The 22,702-nt window shown below is 44.1% G+C and overlaps 1 protein-coding gene across 2 annotated transcripts in view; it reads left to right on the top strand.

The window, feature by feature from the left end:
* Positions 1-22,702, top strand: part of EPB41L4B (erythrocyte membrane protein band 4.1 like 4B) — a 128,675-nt gene that overhangs the window by 92,498 nt on the left and 13,475 nt on the right. Inside the window, exons 16-21 of one of the 2 annotated variants that reach the window (XM_047099477.1) lie at positions 3,389-3,603; positions 6,199-6,317; positions 12,429-12,554; positions 13,366-13,433; positions 16,061-16,159; positions 21,265-21,442. In XM_047099477.1, the coding sequence (XP_046955433.1) occupies positions 3,389-3,603; positions 6,199-6,317; positions 12,429-12,554; positions 13,366-13,433; positions 16,061-16,159; positions 21,265-21,442 (805 nt within the window). Of the gene's footprint in view, positions 1-3,388; positions 3,604-6,198; positions 6,318-12,428; positions 12,555-13,365; positions 13,434-16,060; positions 16,160-21,255; positions 21,443-22,702 lie in introns of both variants that reach the window. The other variant, XM_047099483.1, reaches the window with a different exon arrangement.

The following is a 22,702-nucleotide window of genomic DNA, read 5'->3' as shown; positions in this document are numbered from 1 at the left end:
AACGGAGGGTCTCCATTTCTATAATTCTGTGGTTTCTTATCTAGGATTAGATGCCCAGGGCTGCCTCCAGGAGCCCATGTCGCCCAGAACTTGGCTGAGCTGTAGAGTGTGCGGTGCGGTTGGCTTCTGAGAGCACCTGATCATTCTGGCCTCTTTGAGAGAAAGCCTTGTGGGTTCTGTTTTCCAGCTCAAGACCTTCCCCAATTTCTGCCCTGCCCTCCTCACAGTTCTGGCGTGGATTCTGGAGGATTATTGTGAATAATACCATTATTATACTAATTATAATATTTAGTATGTAATGGTATAGTAATACTAATATACTAATTATTATAATACTTTAATTATAACTAAATGTAACTATAGTATTTTAATTGTAACATTTCAAATAATTACCCCATTATCCAGTATGCGACACGTTTTGATTGAGCATGCTGGGATCCCAGGGCCAAGGAGGGAAGAGGCTCTTGTGGGATCAGGCAGGGCTGTAAGAGCATCCCATCCTCCTGGGCCTGCAGAGCTATGGGCACCCCTAATAGAGTCAAGAAAGTCCTATATGACACCCCCCCCAATAGAGCACTGGCTGCTCTGGAGTTGGGAGTAGAATGGGAATGGGGGCTTCCTCTGAAAGAAAGGAAGAGAAGAAATTAGATCTGATTCGACTTCTCACTCACCTTTACTAACAGGGCACATTGCTCACCTTCCCTAAGCCCCAGTGTAACACAAGGCATCAGCAGCTTCCTTGCGGGATAACTCCAAAAGTTAAACGCTGAAGTACCTAGGACAGTGCTGGAAACACAGGCAGCCCTGTTCTTCCACACCAGATTTCTTCTCAACTCTCAGCTCGTGGAAACGGAGACTGAAGCCTATATACCCCTCCTCCATCACCCTCTCAAAACCAGGACTTGAGACCTTCTTTCCAGAACGCCAGAAGCCTCATGAGCTTCACTCTCTGTTGACAATGAGCACAGAGCTGGTCTCATTTCCTGAACTTTAACCAGTGGGACCCACAGTTCTGGGGCTGCTGAGTCCTGCTGGACCCTCTGGGTGGGCCTGACCTTCTCTGAGGTCCCTGTGAACAGGGCAGAGGCAAAACTCTAGTGTAGACGCCATTTACATCGTAGTCAGTGTGTAGGGCACCCCCTAGAGTTCTGCAGGGAACAATCCATGAGACCATGAGCAGCGGTTTCCTTAACAGACGCACAAGTCTATAAAACTCCGTGAATTAGCATCTCCAGGATGGTGGTCCCTCATGTGTATGAGCTGAGAGAGCTCCCAGGTCATTCTGGTCCTGCTTAGAAACCTTTGCTCTTCTGGAGACCCTTGCCCTGACAAGATTCAGGCAGCTTCTCTGACCCTCATCTATTTCTCTTCCCATTTGTCCTGCTCAGTCTTCTCCGTAAGTAGCTGTGAAAGGAAAATCACACATGCATATTTTATTTGACATGTTATTAAATGCAATTTATCATTCCCTGCATATATATTTATTTTCCTGTTTAACTTTTCACTCTGGGTTTCCTTGAAATAAAAAATCACACACTTTTACCTTGGAAAGACAAGTACATGATACCAATGCTCTATTCTAAGTCCATGGCAGACATCACTAATCAATCACAGCACTCTTTCCTCCTGAGCTGGGCACAACCTCAGACTCCTTCTTGATCTTGCATTCCAAGCAGAGGGTGAGAATCACTTAGAGCTGGCACAGGAGATGGTGTCTATTTGCCATTCCTCAGAAGGTCTTACTCAAAGCTTTCCAACTCCACCTCCAGCCCTGAATGTACAGCAGATCTCTGCTATAGGACATCTTTCCCCTTGGGTGTTCATTCTCCTATTCAGGGTAATCCAAGATGAGCCCTAAATTGGGAAGCCCTCCATCCTCCTAGGCTAAAGGGAGTTTTTTGTGTTCTGAGCTCCCAGTCTCTGTGCCTCCTTAGGACAGACATTATTTTCAACATACGTGAGAGACAGGAAAATAATGCCAACAGGCTTTGGAGTCCACACAGCTGTTGTCAAATCCCAGACCCACAGCTTCATTAATCCTCCTTCCTTTCTTCCTTCCTTTCTTCCCTCCCTTCCTCCCTTCTCTCCTCTCATCAAAAAAGTATGGAACACCTACTGTGTACCAGGCAAAGGTCTCTACATCTATGAAATGGATATTCATATTTTATGTAAAATAGCTAGCACAGCACCTAGGACACAGCAAGTACAACATAGATAGCTGGAAGAAAGGATGATTTTCAGACCTGGAAATGCAGCCAGAATCACCTGACCCACCTCGTGTCACAGAGGAGAAAACAAGCCCAGGGCAACTGTCCAGGGTTCTTGCACAAGATTAGGGCAGAACTAAGACTAGAACCTAGGCATTTCTACTTTTTGTTGCCCCCATTACTGGCTGTGCAGAGAAACTGGATACCCTTGGTTATGTTTCACGTTGGAGAAATGAGGCTGGGCTGTGACCCCCAGAAGCCAGTCACACCTTATTCATGTCCTTACACACGCAACCACCATGTAAGACTGTCCTGAGCAAAGTCTCCAGGAGGCAGCCAGTGTGGACAAGAACAGCACCCTGGCTCCAGCTCTGTAGGCAGTGGGCTGAAGGAGAGAGTAGATGCAGGGAGAACAGTTAGAAATCTGTTTCAAGGGGCACCTGGGTGGCTCAGTCGGTTGAGTGTCCGACTTCGGCTCAGGTCATGATCTCACAGCTTGTGAGTTAGAGCCCCACGTCGGGCTCTGGGCTGACGGCTCGGAGCCTGGAGCCTGCTTCGGATTCTGTGTCTCCCTCTCTCTCTGCCCCTAACCCACTTGCATTCTGTCTCCATCTCTCTCAAAAATAAATAAACATTAAAAAAATTTAAAAAAAAGAAAAGAAATCTGTTCCGGGAGTCTCAATGGGAGATGACATAGGCTTCCCTATCAATAGGGCAATTTTGGTAAAAATGGAGAGAGCAGTTAGAATGAAAGATGTCATGGCATTGCCCCAGCAGGTGTTTCTGCATGGTGGGGTGATGAAGAGGAAGAGAAGTGACTCCAAGACTTCTGTTTGTGTCATGATCGTGTCATGGGATGGCTACAAAATTATGTGTTGCTATTGCTTTTTATTTCCTCCTTCTATTTAAGGAATGTCTTTTTTTTTTTTAAACAGAAGCTATATAACTTCAAATTAAGAATTTGTTAAGGTTTAAGATCTCTGATATACACAAATTTCCACTTTCTGCTTTTTCTTTGAACGCACTGTTGCCATTGTGTCCTGTTTTACAGTAACCATGTGGGTCTGTTTGCTGAACCTATTTCTCTTGGCTTTTAATGGCCAGAGAACATCTTTTAAAGTACACACGGGAACATCAAGCCACTTTACTCTTCTAAATCCTGACTCTGACACCTTCCACAGCTACCCGCTCCCTTCCCCAGGGCTCAGCAGCGCGGACCGGCTGCCTTTTGGCATCGAGGAGAACGGGGGCACGCCTTTCACTACCAAAGCTTCAGGAAGGCACCACCACCACCACCACCAGCACCAGCACCACCCAAACTATGGCCTCTCGCTGACTCTGGAGAACAAGGAGGGGCCTCTGAGATCCCCAAACTCCAGCAGTAAATCCCTTACAAGTAAGTGAGTAGGAGTGCAGAGGGCAGGGTGAGGGGAGGGATACTGCAGGGCACGGGCGGCTTTCCTGGATCCTCAAGACAGGCCCTTTCAGCGCAGTATGAAAAGACAGTAACATCAGTTCTGGGTCGCCGGGTCTGGGCAAGAGCAGGCAAGAGCCTTGTGCATTTAAGCAGGAGCAGCTGAAGGATTACGGGTTACCAGTAAACTCTGATTTAATCCAATGTGGCGATGCTCTCTCCACCTCCTTCCTTAGCTGTTTCTATTTCCACAGGCTCAAGTAATAGAAAGAGGACAGAAGCCAGGTGGCTAGAATCTGTACTTTCCTAATTACAGGAAAACCCCTTCTGTCCCATTTGTGACTTCACCTTCTGAGAGCAAAGTGATGTCAGGGAGGCCCAGTGTTTCGGGTCCCAGTGAGAGAAGTTGGGAGATGGAGAGTAAGCAGTTCACAGCATTTTTAGCAATAGGCTAGGGTCATTTTGTATCTGTTACAACTAATAACAGTGGGCTTGGATTTTATACATCTGTTATTTTGGTTTTCTAGAAAATCCCTTTTATTATCCTTTACCAAAGAACTGTTCCGCAACAGACTGAGGGGGGAAGAGCTGGTTCTTTATCACACACGATGGGCAAAAGCACTGAGGTCGAGACAAGAGGCTTCCATTCTGGTTTTCACTATTGAGCCAAGTTGCCTCTTGGACCCTCAGTTTTCTCATCTATGAAATGGGATAGAAGATGTCTAGTTTATGACCAAGGAATCTTCCAGCTCTGACATTTCATGAGTCTGTGAGCTGGTGAAACGGATGAGCTAAGGAGCCTTCACCTGTAGACCACAGGGGATAATTCTAGGTTGGCTGAGCCGGAAATGGAAGTTCATCATTCACTTGGGGTTGAGGAATCAGAACTTGATCCCCTTATCACTATCCACATTGCCTTTCTAGGCCATGCCTCATCTTTTTGTAGCCAGATGACCGTAACAGCCCCCCTAAGGGGTACCTCCTCCAATGCAACCTCCATCTTGTAGCTGCCGACCTGAGAGCTCTCATCACAGACAGCTCTGACCAAAGACCTTTCAATGGCGTGTCACTGTCCTGAGACAAAGGCCATGTGGCCATACACGGACCTTCCCAGCCCAGCCCCTGCCAAGGACCCCAGCCTTCCCCGACTCCTCACTACACCCCAGCCACACAAAACTCCTCTCCTCTCACCAAATACTGTGCTGTGCTCCCAGCTCCGTCCTTTTGCACCTGCTACTCCCTGTGCCTGGAATGCTTTTCTCCACCTTAGTGACCTCCTACACATCTCTTCCGGAACAAGCTCAAATGTTGTCAGTGGAACCTTCTTTAACATGCCTTTCTGATTCCTAGCTTTGGAGTGCCTTCCCTTCTGCCCCTGTAGCAATTAGATAACTTTATCACTCTTTTTTATTTTTTTTTTTTAAATTTTTTTTTTCAACGTTTATTTATTTTTGGGACAGAGAGAGACAGAGCATGAACGGGCGAGGGGCAGAGAGAGAGGGAGACACAGAATCGGAAACAGGCTCCAGGCTCTGAGCCATCAGCCCAGAGCCTGACACGGGGCTCGAACTCACGGACCGCGAGATCGTGACCTGGCTGAAGTCGGACGCTTAACCGACTGCGCCACCCAGGCGCCCCGATAACTTTATCACTCTTATGTGGATTATCTGCACATGTCTCTGTCTTCCTCACTAAACTAGAAATGTGCCTCATTTATCTTTTTATTCCAGCTCCCCAGATCCCAATTGCAAATAATACTTGGTACAAGTTTTCGTATGTAATGAATGTTTAATAATTAATGTATATTTCACTGTATTAATGGATAAATAGTAGCCAGTGGAAGGAGCGGTGGTAAACTAGTCCAAAATAGTACAGAAATCAAAATCCATGAATTTCGTTTTAGAAACGTAACATGGTTTTCAAGGAACATTCATATGCCTGTGAGCCTCAACGCTCATCTTTCTTTTTTTTTTTTTTTTTTTTAAATTTTTTTTTTTCAACGTTTATTTATTTTTGGGACAGAGAGAGACAGAGCATGAACGGGGGAGGGGCAGAGAGAGAGGGAGACACAGAATCGGAAACAGGCTCCAGGCTCTGAGCCATCAGCCCAGAGCCTGACGCGGGGCTCGAACTCCCGGACCGCGAGATCGTGACCTGGCTGAAGTCGGACGCTTAACCGACTGCGCCACCCAGGCGCCCCTCAACGCTCATCTTTCTAATTTGCATAGTGTTTTTCCATTAATAAAGCATTTGTACACAAATGACCTCACTTAATATTCACAGCAACTCTGCAGGGTAATTTTATTTTCATTTTAAAATGGCTCAGAGGCTCAGAGAGGTAAAGTGACTTGCCCAAGGCCACCCAGCTCATATTGACAGAGTTAGGCCTTGAACCCTTGATTTTAGGTGTTCTCAGAGCCCATCAGCTGGTCATATTCAAGGGATTTAAGCTGCTGGGGGAGAAGGCAGATAGAAAGGGTACTGGGGACCAGGCTCTGGTGAGCATCTTTTATCACACATATCTCTATCACATATATATTTCAACCTCTCTTTATTCATTCCCCTGGCCACTTGTAGAACTGAGTCCAGGAGGACCTGCCCTGTTCAGCGAAGCTGCTGCCCATCTAAAGAAGCTGGAGTTGGAAACTGTGAAGGCGGCGGGACCCTGGCCTGCTCTGCACATCAACATAAATAAGGTGCAAAGGACCAGGGGAGGGTGATGACCATGGAACTGGGGCTCACGTCAAACATCTGATTATTACCCTGGCCCACCTCCTAATTTATGTGCCTTTGTCTTGGAGGGATTTCTATCTAATATTTCCTGGCATTTCTGTTCAGTCTCTTTGGGTGAATTACAGCACGAGGAATTGTGCTCAGTGCTGAGGCTAATGGGCTGGACGGATCTGTTAGTGATCTCTCCCTCCTTCTAGAACTAAAGCCCAATGAGGAGGCACCCACATTTACCACCTTCCATTTTTACCTCTCTATATTGCTCTGCTCAGGCTGCTATAACAAATTACCATAGATAGGGTGGCTTAAACAACAGATATTTCTCATTCTTCTGGAGGCTGGTAGGGCAAAGATCAAGGTGTCAGTCAGTTTGATTCACTAGGAAGGACTCTCTTCCTGACTTGCAAATGGTTGCCTTGTAACTGTATCCTTACCTGCAAAGAGAGCTCACTCTTTCTTTCCTCCTCTTTTTTTTTTTTTTTTTAATTTTTAATTTTAGAGAGAGAATGTGTGTAAGCAGGGGAGAGGGGCAGAAGGAGAGAGAGAATCTTAAGCAGACTCCATGCTTAGGACTGAGCCCAACACAGGGCTCGATCCCACAACCCTGGGATAATGACCTGAACTGAAATCAAGAGTTGGACATTCAACCAACTGAGCCACCCAGGCGACTTTTTTTCTTTTCTTTTCTTTTCTTTTCTTTTCTTTTTTCTTTTCTTTTCTTTTCTTTTCTTTTCTTTTCTTTTCTTTTCTTTTCTTTTCCTTTTAATATTTTATTTTTACGTAATCTCTAGACCCAACATGGGGCTCCAACCCACAACCATGAGATCAAGAGTTGCACGCTCTACTGACTGAGCCAGCCAGGTGCCCCTCTCTCTTCTGCTTCTTATAAAGCCACTAATCCTATCATGAGGGCCCCATCTCATGACCTCCTCTAAATCTGTTTACTTCCCAAAGGCCCCATCTCCAAATCCCATCATATTGTGGGGTAGGGCTTCAACCTATGAATGGGGGGGGGGTCACAGTTCACTCCATAGCACTCTCTATCTCTTACTCTGACAGTGCCTGGTACGTAGTGGATGCTCAGTAACTGTTTGCTGACGGAAAGAAGGGAGGGATTTAAGGAAGGAGGAAGAGAGGAACAGGGTGAAAGCAAAACTCTCTTTTGGCTAGACCTACTCTTTTTTTTTTTAATGTTTAATTTTTTTTTTAATTTTAAGAGAGACAGAGAGGGTGAGAGAGAGCAGAGGAGGGGTAGAGAGAGGGAGAGAGAAATCCCAAGCAGGCTCCATGCTGTCAGCACGGAGCCCAACATGGGGCTCGATCCCATGAACTGTGAGATCATGACTTGAGCCGAAATCAAGAGTCTGATGCTTAAGTAATTGAGCCACCCAGGCGCCCTTGGATAGGCCTGTTCATATATCCAAATGAACAGCCTTATGAAAGCCAAATTTTATCTTAAAATGGTGAAAGCTCACCATTAAGTAATGATGTTAGCTGTATGTTATTGTAGCTGTTCTTTACCAAGTTGAGGAAGTTCCCTTCCTTTCTTTTTTAAAATGTATTTATCTTAAAATAGAGAGAGAGAGAGTGAGAGAGCGAGAGAGCACACACAAGTGGAGAGGGGCAGAGAGAAAGAGAAAGAGAGAGAGAATCCCAAGCAGTCTCCACACTGTCAGCACAGAGCCCAGTGTGGGGCTTGAGCCCATGAACCATGAGATCATGACCTGAGCTGAAATCAGGAGTCTGAAGCTTAACCAACTGAGCCACCCAGGTGCCCCAGCTCTGCCCCTTTATTAGAGGGAATAAGAAGAATTTGGAAGATCTGGCCTGGGAAGCTCTCCCTCCTTACCTGCTCTGGTGAGCATGGGAAGGTTACACCACCTTCAAGGGCTCTTCCTCCACCACAGCCAACCCTCTAGCCTGTACTAGACTTTCAAGATTTCTTAGAAGACGCTCATTTCCCTACATGCCTACTTCCCCCAAATGGCAGCCTAAAGTCCCTTTGACAACACCAAGGGCCCACTCACCCACTTTTTCTTCTATACCACCCTCCCTGATGGCCAGCTGGAAAGAATCCCTCCTTCAGGGTGGCACTTACATTCGCTCAATCAACGAATCCTTACTGAGCAGCCTCTACTGTGCTCAATAATATCATGCACTAATATATCATGTGGCCCCCGGATTGGTCTTCTTTCTCTTAGTCTCTTCGTTTTCAAACTTTTTTTCCTGCAGTGCACACAAAAAATGGTTTTAACAGAGGCTTACCTAGAGTTTGACAGAACCCAAAAATATTTTGCAAGGAAATACAGCAGATAGCAGCAGACCTCTCCCAAGCTCTACGTAATTTGTGGTTGCCATGAGTATTGGTGGGCCATCAACAATAGTGGCTTGCTCTGGGTTAAAGTGTAGCTGAGACAACTGTGAGTTACTGCGCATTTCCCTGGAGCGCCTTTTTTCCTTTTCTCTTTTTATTTTTTGCTACTGTGAGCAATGCTGCTCTAAGCATTTGTGTCAAGTTTTTTTTTTTAATGTTTATTTTTGAGAGAGAGAGACAGAGAGTGTGTGGGGGAAGGGCAGAGAGTGAGGAAGACACAGAACCCGAAACAAGCTCCAGGCTCTGAACTGTAGGCACCAAGCCCGACACGGGGCTCGAACTCACACACTGTGAGATCATGACCTGAGCCGAAGTCGGACGCTTAACCAACTGAGCCACCCAGGTGCCCCTGGAGCCCCCTTTTTCTACTTCCACTTGAGGAAATACATTAGTAAGCAAGTGGGATAAAGTGATGTCAGATAACCTTGAGTTTGTCTTAACATACAGGCAAAGTATGTTACTTCACACTGTGACTCTTTATTATTAATCAAACATTCCATGCAACAGACCTCACAACTCTCCCTGATACCACAATTGGTGACCAGTGGCTTCAGTGGCTTTCAAGGATTGAGAATCCTCTGATTTTTCTAAGATTTGGATAAGTTCCTGTCCTTGATTTAGTGTTGAGAAGACATTTTCATCGCCCAGTTCCAAAGTGGTACCCAAAATTATCACAGGAATTTAGATCTCACCAGATTTCAGATGTGTAAACAATTTTATAAACAATTATAAAATGCATCTGATCATTTCTTTATCCCCAAACGACTTCTCCAAACAGATGGACTGTTTCCAACTATAATCATATCAAAGCCCAATTGTCATTTATTTTGTATGTTTTAAAATCTGTATTTCAATATTGAATGGTAAAGCATCTTTTCACAATTCAAACTGAATGCAAAACACGACACGTGGTCATGCAGAAGAGAGAAAGCACAACATTCTTGAAACCATCCTTCAGGCTGGAATTATGGACTCATAGCCCAGATGTTTATCTCATAGAGATATCTTTGATGCAAACGTATTCGTAGAATGATAGTCAACTTTTCCAAAATTTATATTGGTTTTCACCTGGGTCAATTTGTAGAGCTGGCCAGTAGCTCCTGCTTTGCCAGATAGAACAGTAATGAGCCAGCTTGGGTTTTACATCCAAAAAAGGAGTTTAATATGACTAAATTCAAAGGGAAAATCAATGCTGAATTCCCATTCTTTTTTATTTTAGCAGCATTCATTATTTTAAAATACATCTTCGGTCATTACTGCCAGTATAACTCTACCTCCTTAAGCAATTGTCAAAAACCTCAAGTGGGCTTTAGAACCAATTTAATTCTTGTATTCCAGCATCTCATTCCCAAAAATTACATCTAATTAAAAAGTTAACTCTTCACACACCAGTGAAAACACATGTGCTGGTGTTAAACAATTATCTTCATGTGGCAGGATTTATAAGCACAAGATAAGTTATCCTAGAGCAATCCTGTCAAGCTCATCTTTCAGAATAAATAAGTTACTTATTTGCCTTTTGGGGAATGCTAAGTCTTTGGGGATAATGACTCCACTCAAAAGAGTCTGTTCTCTTCATACCCAACTTGATGGCTTAGGATTATTAGTGTCCTCATATCTGATGCTCTCGTGTGGTTGTATTTTCTAGCCAAAGAATCTAACGTGAAAGTGCCATTCAAATCTATTTTTTTTTCTCATTTTCTCATCACAATAATCTTATGAAGAAAGAAACTGAGACCCAGGGAGGTTAAGGGGATCCAGTGTGGCTGAGTGGTCAAGAACCGTAGCTTTGCAGTCACCTGATCCTGAGTGTGAATCGTGGCTCTTTTGCATCCTTTCTGTGTGACTTGGGCAAGTGACTTACCATCTCCCTGCTTTGTTTTTCTCATCTATAAAATGAGGATAATGATCCTGTCTACCTTCAAATGGGATGGTCAAGTGAGAGGACCCAATGAAATGTGCTTAGTGAGTGCCTGGCCCACAATAAGCTCTCAGTAAACATGAGCTACTGGCATATTTTTCTTTGTATCTTCATGATCATAATCGTGATCATTATCAGCATCATCTTCTTTCTATGGTGCCAGAAAGGGAAAGAGCAGAGATTAAAATCCAGGTCTTCTGTCTCTGCTTATCTTGCTGTTACGTGAAATTGCTTCATTCTACGTGTTCTACCAAATGCTCCTCTATGCGTTTGAAGAGCTCTCTTTTCTTTATTAAATGATGTCAACCAGCCAGTTGCCCTATACTTCCTCTGGGGCTTTCATAACACTCCTGCTATGTGTACCAAGGTGCTCAATCAGACTTTCAAATTAGTAAATGAGATTACTTTTGGAACTTGCAGAACTTGAGGCCTTTGCAACATTTTGTTCTTGCTAACATGCCACATGAAATCCTGATATCACTTAATTGACTTTCAGCAATCATATGGTCTTATAGCTTTCTTAGTAAGCACATCTCTTTTAATAATAACTCTATATCATCATAATCTTCTTTAGTAGGTATCTATTGAACACCTGCCGTGTGCCAAGCACCATGTTAGCACTGGAATATGCAATGACCGCAATAGGCATGGTTAACATTAAGACATTAGTTCCAGTATGATGTGTGTACCATCAAAGATGATTTCAGGTTGTACACCTAAATGAGTGTTTTTTTAATAGGTATGTAATTATCATAATGTCTATTATAATAAACATAATAGTCACCAAGCCTGTGATTTCAAAGATATTATTGTTTAGGACACACTTAAAATAGGTAGTGCCGGGGTTATCCACCGTAATTGGATCATATAAACTATAGGTACCTGTTGGGGCGCCTGGCTGGCTCAGTTAGTAGGGTATGTGACTCTTGGTCTTGGGGTTGTGGGTTCGAGCCCCACATTGGGTGTAAAGATTACTTAAAAATAAAATCTTTAAGGGGTGCCTGGGGGGCTCAGTCACTTGAGCTCCCGACTCTTAATTTCGGCTCAGGTCACGTTTCCAGGGTTGTGGGATGGAGGTCCATGTCGGGCTCTGCCGAGCATGGAGCTTCCGTAAGATTCTCTTGCTCTCTCTCCCTCTGCCCCTCTCCCCCGCTTGTCCTCTCTCTCTTTCTCTCTAAAAAACTTTAAAATAAAATAAAATCCTTAAAAATAAAATAAATTATAGGCACATGTTTAGTTAGTACCTAGGAAATGGGAAAAATAGTGAAGTTGGTACCAAATTACACTCTACAATGAGGTAGCCCAGACACAGGTTTCTTGAGCTACGCAATTTTCAGCAAGATTTATTGTAAAAATACTGGTGACTATTTTGCACTCTTTCTCCAACAAGTCACGGAATTGAATCTTTCTATGTAAGAGGTGGCGGTTATGGGGGAAACAGCGCTGCACTAGGCTGTGGGAAACTCGAAGCTGGAGTCCTGGAGCTGCCCCAGGCTCTCACTGCATAACTCTGGAAGAGCCTCTACTCTTTAACCTTCACCCCGTCCTCATAAATTCCCTAGTACCTCCTCTCCCCACTTCACCAGAGAGGGGGAGGATGTGCTTGTGAATCCTTTGCAAACAGTACGAGCAGTGGCACAGATATAAGGAGTTGGTGACATACTTGGGCATGTGTTTAAGACTGTGCTATTTGCAGTTACGGTTGAATGGAAAGGTTGATGTAAGTGTTGTCTTTCCTCTTTGCTTATATAGTCTGTGGCGTGTGTTCTGGGTTTGTCACAGGCTGAAGAAAAAAAGGTTTCTGAGAAGACTCTTCAGACCCCACTTTTGCCTTCCCCTGTAGCTGATCACGTGAAGTGTAACATTTTGAAAGCCCAGCTGGAGAACGCATCCCGAGTGAGTGCTCAGGTACCCGAAGCACATGCATTCCTTTGATTTCGTGTCACAGGATTTTCTTCCCGCCATATAGAAGAAAGAGGCACTCTAGGCCTGAGATACTGTCAGTCAGGGTCCAGTCAGGAGACAGGAACCACACCTTTTGTGTGAACAGTTTGAATACCAAGAATTATTAACTGGCATACACCTGTTAACTGTGTAAGCGAAGGGGCCGGCTCTGTAGGTTGTGATGGGTATGAAGGCCACAGGCTGCGGCAGTGACCTCCAGCATCCAGTCAGCTGGCCTCACTGGCTGAGTGGGCGTCCTTTCCTCCCCCACCATTCTTTGTGGGACTCACCAGAGGCAGGAAGAACAGGCTTCTTTCAAAATCATATGACATAATTCCTCCCAGGCTTATTACACTGATATGAAAAGACAGATTCTGAATTCCTTTGTAAGCTGTGATATGTGAGCATAGAGCTGATTATTATTCCTGATCTAAAATGTGAGGTGGGGGATTAAAGTGTGGGTTTGACTTTTCCCACACCATCCCTTTCTCATTCAAGCGTGAGGTGGCACATAGCAGGGGCTCAATAAAAGTATGAATGCAAGCATTGATTGCATTTGAATGATTAAGTGTTAATCCCAATGATGGGGGATGACTCACGAAAACATTTTTTTTTGTTAACTTATATAAACACCAGAGAAAATTTCTTATTGACTGAGCACTTGGTGCTTTGAGTTGCCTTCACGTTTCTGTAATCCTTCAAACGTTGGAGACTTGAAAGCACTTTGCTCACTAAGATACTCAGTTTTGACTAACCTGCCTGTTTCCTTTAGCAGGTTGGAAAAGAGGAATCGACGTTTGTAAATATCAATAAGAAATCCAGTCTGCAGGATGCTAAAGTAAGGTCTGTTGCTTCCTGTTTGAATGGGGAAACAGTACCCTGTATCATCAATGTTATCCTTGAAACATTACTCACAAGGGCATTTGCTGATAAAATCAGAGGGGAAAAAGAAAACTGGAAAAAATGCGAGCACAAAGAGAGAGAAAAAGACTGGTTTAAAACAAAGACTGGCTTAAGTCTCAGAAGTGCTGCTTATTCTCAGTTTTATTATTTCTACCTGCTGTGCTAACAAAGAAATCACTTTGAGTTGCTTTTCAAGTATATAGATAAGACCCTGTCATTCCCCTGCTTGATGTCATTTAAAGGCTCTGCATTGCTCTCAAGGTGGAGTCCAGACTTCTCAACAGAGCACAGGAGACCCTTTAGGACCTGGCTTCTGTCCTCCATCCCAGCTCAGCTTATCACTCTTCCCTTGGCCATTGATACGCTCTTCATACTGAGCTACTCTGTGGTGCTAGAACCACACATGTTCTTTAAAGCTTCCAGGCTGCCACCACTTTAACCCCAGAGGAAAACCTTCCTCTTCTGATCTCACAGAGAGCAGACACACTTCCCCCTCTCAGCCCAAGTAAGGAACAACCTATAGATCATGGCAACTCCATTGCCAGCTTGGTGGTCTACTAATACTGGGGAGGTCTCCCTAGGGTGGGTTTCCTAAAGTGCATCCAAGGGTCACTGCATCAGTCTCTTGTTAAAAATGCAGACTCTTGGGTCCTACTGCAGACCTTTCAGATCCTTTGGGGTGGGGTGGACAGGAACCGGAATTTCAGCAAGTACCCCAGGAACCACTGCTCTGGACAATTCTCGATGTTAAAAATAAAACTAATACTTTTCTATGTCACCTTTGATTCCTAATCCATAGTTTTGGTATAACTCAGGCATACCCTAGGGCATATACCTGGCTGCCTCCTGGACTTTTCAAAATCTTATTCATCTCCTCCCACCCTATCCCACTAACCCTTCACCTGTTTTTCAGTCTTGGTTAATGGCATTATTATCTACCTGTTATCCAGATCTGAGGCCTAGGAGTCCTTGCCTTTCTCTTCCTTCATGCCTTCATATAATTGGTCACCAAGTCCTGCTAATTCAGTGTTCACATTTTCCCCTACATCTGTCCTCTCCCCTTCATGACCCTAATCCTGGTCTACCTCAAGCCCTCACTATCCCTCTGCCTGGATACCTATCCCCAGTCTTCGAAAGTGCTCCCGGCCAGCCTGTTTTCACCAGTATCCTCCTCCTTGTTCTAAGGGCCTTTCTAAAATGCAAATCTGGGGGTGGGGGATAAAAAATAAATAAAAAATAAAAAATAAACTAAAATGCAACTCTGACTAAGCCATTCCCTTGCCTAAAACCTCTAGTGACGCCTTGGCTTTCATTGTAAACCCCGGAGCCTGAGGCCCTTCACAAGGTTTCCCCCCGGTTTTTCCCCAGCTGGAGGGGAAATCCCCTGCTCCTCCCTTGGGACCTCACCCATCAGCAGCACCAGCGACTTGCATCCCATAGCCCTCCGCTCTGTTTTCCACCTTGGAAGTCTTCCCTCCGTCTGGTTAAGTGAAATTCCTCCATGGAGCTTTCCAGATGCCAGTCACTCTACCCAAGTGAAGTTATGTGCTCTCCTGGTTGAATATAAGCTCTTTCCAGGGACTATGTTCAGGGGACTCTAGGGTCCCAGCTTGAGGAAATCATGAACCTGGACTACGCAGACTCCAATTCATTTTGCTCATTCACGTGTTTATTCAGTAAACATTGACTAGACCCTGGCCATGTGCCTATTACCATATTAGACACTAGAGGAGAAAATGGGGATGCAGAATTGTTCAGTGCCTTGCCAGAAGTTCCTTGCTGAGGACCTCAATTTGTTTTGATATCCTTTAGTCCCAGAAAATTTCTGGTTTTGTAAAATGAAATTAGTCATAACTACTACAACAATGTATGAAAGCTTTTCCTTAAAATCACTGTTTTGAGTAGGGCCCACTGGTTATCTGGCATATTTTCTTGAGGAAATATAGAAGTGAAACAGTTTCTAACATGTTCACCTATACACGATATTAAAATGTTTTAGAACAAGACTTAAAGGCCTTTTGATTATGCATTTTTCATATTAAATACTCTGTTTATCTTTTAAAAAATATTTTCCATGCTATATTTAAAATAACACAGCTTCCAGATTACTTGGAAGTGAAAACGGGCTATCCACAGGTTTCTCTTTGCTCATTTTATAGGCAAAATCTGGTAATGAAGCAAACCCTGGAGGTAGATGTTTTGGATAGGGAAGCTTTACATGGAACCCCAATTATATTCAATTCCTACCTGCTATATTTTCTTCCCTATGATTTTAGTTTTTATTTGTGGACTTTCTATGATTTTTTAAAGTTGTATTTAATAAATATATCTAATAAATATAAACAAATATTAAAATGTTATATTAATTGATTAATATTAATATTAAAAATAAATATGAATAATATATTTAATAAATATATTTAATAGAGTGGAAAGGAGGAAAAAAGGGTACATTGGTTATCAATGTTATTAAGGGTATAAATTAACTGAGAAAGCAGTCCGTACTGCCAAAACAAGACCATAAAACTTTTCTGTTGGTAATATTCTGTTTTTTGGCATGCCTCTAGAAGTCCTATTCCTATACGTGTGGAAACTACCCAACCAGCTGTGGAAAAGCCGGAAATCAAGCCTCCCCGAGTGAGGAAGTTAACAAGACAATACAGTTTGTGAGTTTTGTACTGCAAGTCTTTCAATTATAACCACAAAATTGATGCTAAATGTTCAGTTATAAATGCTTTTTAGCCTCTCACACCCTCTCCAAAGAGCCATCCTAAAAATATAGTTTGATTCCAATTTAAGTCATAATGGGACTAGACTTTTCTCATTGAAGACATTACACGGTTGGCATATGTGTTATTGATTATTATGTAACAAATTACTCCAAAATACTACAGTTTATGTGGGTTGGAAGTCCAGGCATGGCTTAGTTGGGTCTTCTGCATCAGCATCTCTTACAAAGCTGCATTCAAGGGTTGGCAAGGGCTGTGGTCTCCTGCAGGCTCATTCCTGCAGTTTGGGGCAGGATTTGGTTCTGGCTGGCCATTGTCTGGAGGTTGCCCTCAGTTCCTAGTCATGTAGGCCTCCCTCGCTTTCTCCACTGGAGAAAGCACACAAGAAGAGCCAGAGAGAACTCTCACAAGGCAAGAACTCTCACAGCCTTTTGTAACCTAATCACAAATGACATCCTGTCTCTTTTGCCGTATTCTGTTCATCAGAAGCAGGTCGCCAGGGCTAGCCCACTCTCCAGGGTCAGGGATTACACACGGGCATGAATACCAGGAGGAGGAATCATCGGGAGCCATATCAAAAGCTGCCTCTACGGCATAATCGTGAGATGGTAGCCTGGTTTGTCAACAGAGCCAAAGCTAATCATTGAGCTGTATGAGACCTAGGAGGGGAGTCATGCCCAGAATAATCCAGAACCACCGGGCCTGTCCAGTTTTGTTTCTCTTAATGAAAATTTCTTGGCTACCATGTGCACAAAGTTGTTCTAGGCAGAGCAAAATGACTTTGCCAGTTCCCATCTCAGGAGTCACAATTTATTGGAGGGAGAAACTGATTGCCAATAATTACAATCCAAAGGAGACAGGTAAGGGCTGTAATAAGAGGAGTAGTAGTTTAGTAATAGCAGCAGTGCTAATCACAGTGGTGGTTCCCATTTCTTGACCTTGACTGTGGCACTATTCCTGGGTGTTTAATTGGTCAGAGGACTGCAAGAGGATCTTTGGGTGCCATTGAAAGCATGTGGCCCTGGAGTCAGAAAGGCTTCTTTCTGTTAGAGCCCTGGCTAGGTTACCTCTATAAACTCTGGGGGGAAATTACTATTTCAGCCTCTCTCTTTTTCTGTAAGATGGGTGAGGTGATACCTACCCCTGAGGAATTTTTTGAGGGTTAACATGAGATAATGTGGGTAAAGCCCATAGCAAAGGACCTGGCCATGGGATGAATTGGTTCCCTTTCCTTTCTTTTCAAGGACCTGAAAGCCTCTGAGAAAAGGTCAAGTTTAGAGGGTACCCTGAGTGCAAAGTGTAGCCAGTAAGGGTAACTCCAGATGCAATGCTCAAACGGCCGTCTCAGGCCTGCCACCTGCACCTTGTGAAAAGGAAAAGAGGCAGCCACCTCCCACCTCATTAGCCTTAATAGAACTCTGGACAGTTACAGCGGCTGTATTTCCTGGGAAAGCCAAAATGGGTAATTCAAATAATTAACAGTCCTAACGGTTTCTGGGGGACAAATCAAGCCATGAAAAAAATCTGCTCCCCTGAGGATAAAGCTTTCGGGATTAACCTTTCCTTTTACATTTTGAAACTCCAAAGGTTATTATCACCTATTTGGGACATGTAACCATGTTGGAAACAATGACTAATACATGGCCTGGAAGGGAAGAAAATTTAACTCACTACATTGGCTCGTTTAAGTAAACCTTTTTCAAACCTCTAACTTCACATGTATATTTCTTAAGCCACCCCCACCCCCCGCAAAGTGTTGTGTTTCAAAAATCAAAGACTAGCAGGATTTTCCCCATTAGTAATAGTAGCAAAATTAATGGATGGGATTTAAGCTTGTGCCCCATTAATAGTTCTTAAATCATTGACACTGGTCACCACTTATGTACTCATCTCTTCTAATCACAGATATTGACAAAGTAAATAAGCACAATGTCAAGGAATACAGATGGGAAAAACTCAGATTTTTAGTTTAAAAAATAGTTCTACGTTACTATTATTGAAATGCACACACACACCCATACACAGCCCTTTTAGCTGTCATAGTATATCTAGTTCTAGGACAGCAGGATGTGTATTTGGATTTTAGGCTTTCCCACAAGAGCATCACAATGTTCAAGTGCTCTGAACAACTTTTCAAATTGCTGCTTTTAAGGATATAAACAAAAACCCCAGCCATGTTCTTTCCTGGAAATAATGACAGAGGGAGGAAAAGTGTGGCTGTTATGTGCAGAGAAAAGAGAAAAGCAGAACTCTGTAGAGTTTGAGGCAGGAAAAACGTCATCTTTCTATGGATACCAGCCAGTATGTTTAGAAAATGATGAACTGCTTTATGTTTTTCAAGAAATATAACTTTATTATACGTTTAAACATAGTGTAAAAGCCTAAAAATATTCTGAAAAGAATAATATTCCAAGCCTAAAGAGAAAAGGTAACCGATCCCCTAGCATCATGCCACCAGAAATGACTGATGTTCATATTTGATGACTATTATTTTAGACATTTCCCACATGTGGTTAAAATGGAAAGAAATAATTCCAAAGAAAAGACTCTAACTACACATAAAATTGTACTGATTAAATGATATTTCATGAATTTAACATGAATTTACCTTAGAAACGGAGGTTGAATTGAAAGATGTGATGAAGTTAGGTAGATGTCTCTTTGCTACAAGATCTAAATTAGGACAAAGGTTATAAAAACCATCAAGAATTTGGAGTCTTTTTCAATTTTAGGCGGTGTCGGTTGACTTCCTGTTGTGAAAGATGAGCTTTGTTTTTTGTTTTTGTTTTTGTTTTTTAATGGCAGAAAATAATTTTAACCCCACTTTTCCACTTAACTGCTATGTGACCTTGAGGAAGTCATGTTACAGTCAGCCACTGGATATCATCTACTTCTCTGAAGAGTGGAGACCACAATGCAGGGCTGTTGTGAAATTCAAATGGGCTAATAATGCATGTGTTACTGATCTGACTTACTTCATCAGCATGGATCCAAACATGTGGCGTCTTATTAATGTTCCTACTTACTTATTCCAACCTCACCTGTTCCCTTATTAATAATAAACTCTAAATCCTCCTCTTGAGGCTTCTACATACACAGAATGATCTGAAACCCCCCAGGACCCCTCCCTCAGTGAGTCCTATCCACAGCAATTGTATACCATGGCCACATTTCCCAGGAGGTCATTGCCATGGTGAGGCCCCCGTCAGGCACCCTGCTCAGGCCACACTGGTGCCCACTGGCCCTGGGCCTTTTAGCTACACCCTTGCTCAGCCATCATTTCTAAAACATAACCACTGTGCCAGCGTAGTTCTAGAAATTCCACACGGAAGCCCCTTAGGGAAAGTGTGTCAGGGTCCCCGAGACTCCCCTCAAGTTTGATGATAGCATAGACTATGTGGCATGGCCCAGGGTTTCAGGTATGCAGTGACACCCTTATCAGGCAGGATATTCCAAGGGCCCAGAGGTTCTCCCAGGAGCTCCCAGTGGCCAGAGGTTCCTTTGGAATATGCAGAGCTGGAGCACCCCAGGCCTGCAGAATTAGCTCTTTTCTGCACAGGCAGCAACGTGGTTGGCATTAGGGGAGAGAGGGCTTGTCTTAATTTCTAGAAGTTTGAGAAAACACTGTCTATACTGAGAGGGGGCGATTGATGGTGCTGCTCTGTCCTGTGCCAGTATGACCAGATTAAAAGGGCTTCCTGCCTTGCCATACCTTGTGGGAGATCCAACCTACCCCACAAATCCACACCCTGGAGACAAACCCAGAACGCCAACCCAGACTTGTCCTCCCTCATGGTGACTTCCTGTCTAGTGTACTTTTCTGCCTGGATCATCCCATTCCATCAGAGAGCTTCTAAGACCAGAGCTGCTGGGCCCCCAAATAAATGTGCCCAACTCCTCCCCTGTAACTACTTTATGACCCCAAAGGAATGGTTGCTGTTAGGCCACAAAAGGGGCCATTATCCTTTTCACTCATGGCAGTGGGTTCTCCTTTAAACATTTTATGTATATATTTATTTTTAATGTTTATTTTGGGGAGGGAGGGAGAGAGAGAGAGAGAGAGACAGAGCTTGAGGAGGGGAGGGGCAGAGAGAGAGGGAGACACAGAATTCAAAGCAGGCCCCAGGTTCTGAGCTGTCAGCACAGAACCCAACGCGGGGCTTAAACCCACAAACCATGAGATCATGGCTTGAGCCGAAGTCGGATGCTTAACTGACTGAACTACCCAGGCACCCCACAGCAGTGGGTTCTTAAATGGCTTGTATTTACCCTCCTAAAGGAGGCCACTCCCTTGGCTTGGTGGCTCCTCAAAAAATTAAGCATAGGACTACCGTATGACCCGGCAGTATGACCTCAAGTGGGATTCCAATCCCAAAGAATTGAGAGCAGGGTTTCAAACAGATGTTAGTACCTCAGCAGGTGAATGGATACACAAAATACAACCTGTCACTGCAATGGGATATTATTCAGACATAAAAAGAAATGAAATGTTGACATAGGCTACAACGTGGATGGACCTTGAAAACATTATGGTAAGTGAAATAAACCAGATACAGAAGGACATATATTGCATGATTCCACTCGTATGAGGAACTAGAATAGTCAAATTCATCCAGCCGGAAAGCAGAACAGCTGTTACCTGGGGGCTGTAGGGAGAGGGCATAGGGCATTATTGTTCAATGGATACAGAGTTGCTGTCAAGGGTGATGAGAAGGTTTTGGGTGTAGACAGTGGTGATGGGTACACAACATTGTGGATGTTTTGAATGTCACTGAATCATATGCTTACCAACGGATAAAATGATAAATATCATATATGTCTCTCCATAATAAAGAAAACAATTCGAACCTCTTGGCAAATGACAGAAAATCCAGCCCAAATTGGCTTTGGTGAAAATGTCACTGTATCGGATCCTGTAAGCTGGACATCTGGCAGACATCTGTTTGGGGAGCTCCCCCGCCCCCTCCCGGCCCTCCCTGCACTCCCCACAGCCTGTTTATTGTTGTAATGAGCAGAGCTTCATGTGCTTTTAGTAACCGCAGTGATGAAGATGACCTCCCTCCCGACCTGGCCGAGGCAGTAGGAGCGTCCACAGCCGCAACCACACACACCACCACGGCCACCACGCAAGTCTCAGCGCCACTGGTGTCCCCCAAGGGCCACAAAGTCAGCTCGCCTCAGAATTCAGAAGGCAAGGGCCCGCTGTCCCCAGGGGCCAAGGTATGGGGGGAAAGCCCCAAGAGGAGTAGCTGCATTTGCTAGGAATCCAGTATAAATGTAGTGCAGGGCATCCCTCGAGCATTTAAACTTGGCACAATCAACTGTGTGCTCGTAAAACAAGGGTAGCAACCACCGGGGCAGGGTTTTTATAGAACTGTCCCCAAAAGATGACCTAACAGTTTATGAGACACAAATGGCGTAAGAAAGATCTTGTACATTGTACTTTAAGAGAAATGAGAGAGATTTTTGAGGGTGATTTTGATTTTAGAATATCATCCCTATATAATCCATTACTGCACCGTAGAGGTAGAAAACAAGAAATGTTTTTTGCCCCATAATGGAAAATCTGGAGGAGTGAAAACATAGGAGCATCCCCATCTCATTCCTTATATCAGATGGCCGATACAAATAGTTTAAAAATGGGAAATATTATTTTCTTCGTCAGTTTGAAATTTCGGGAAGTTGCCAGAAATGTGAATGGGCTGTGACAAGGCCTTGCTCAAGACATTTCTCTTGGTTTGCTCTGAGTGCCCCTTGGCTGCGGTCACTCTACGGCAAGTGGTCCAAATACATTCAAGCCTATTGCTCTACAAGTAGATGCCAAGTCAAAGGCTGCTTGGTCTGTGGACCCCACTGAGGAATGGTGGGTGCGTGGGGTGGGGGCCCTGAAGGCAAGACCAGACCCCAGACTGTGCTTCCAGCTGCTCTGTTCACATGCCTTCTGGCTGCTTGCAATGAGCTGTCACTCCACAGCCCTTGTTTCTCCAAGCCGCAGCTTCCTCCTCCTAAAAATGAGAATAAGATCTGCTTCCCTGCCCAGCTTATGGGCCAGTGTCCAGTCCAGTGGAGGTGACATCTGGGCAAACAGGTCACGATTCCTGATAGCCTCTAAGTAACAGTGGGCCAGGCCACATCCTCCTTGACCAGGGCCAGTCATTTCTCAGCTCCCTTCCCAGGGTCTTTGGGATACTTTGTGGTCCTCAATAGGACAGGCTGCTCAGGCCGGGGACTCCGCAGCCAGCGGCTGGCCCGAGTGAGGCTCCCTGCTTTCCTGCAGATCAGCTCCTGGGTTCCCCTGTCTTGTGCAGAATCCCTGATATTGCTTTGTCCCAAGTGTAGACACAGGTTCCTATCACAGATTCTTCACCATGGTTAAAACCAAGCGAAAATATTTATGAAACAAAGGAGAATTCAGTGGGGATGTGGGTGGCATCGTACCAGAGGCCACAGGGCTCCCTCTCCTGGCCATCTCTCTCCTTA

This window comes from Lynx rufus, unplaced genomic scaffold (genome assembly GCF_022079265.1).
Source record: "Lynx rufus isolate CCGP_SWC_20201006 ecotype Redwood Valley unplaced genomic scaffold, mLynRuf1.p SCAF_10, whole genome shotgun sequence".
NCBI lineage: Eukaryota > Metazoa > Chordata > Mammalia > Carnivora > Felidae > Lynx > Lynx rufus.
The sequence above is the reverse complement of the archived record's forward strand: the minus strand, read 5'-3'. Positions and strand labels throughout refer to the sequence as shown.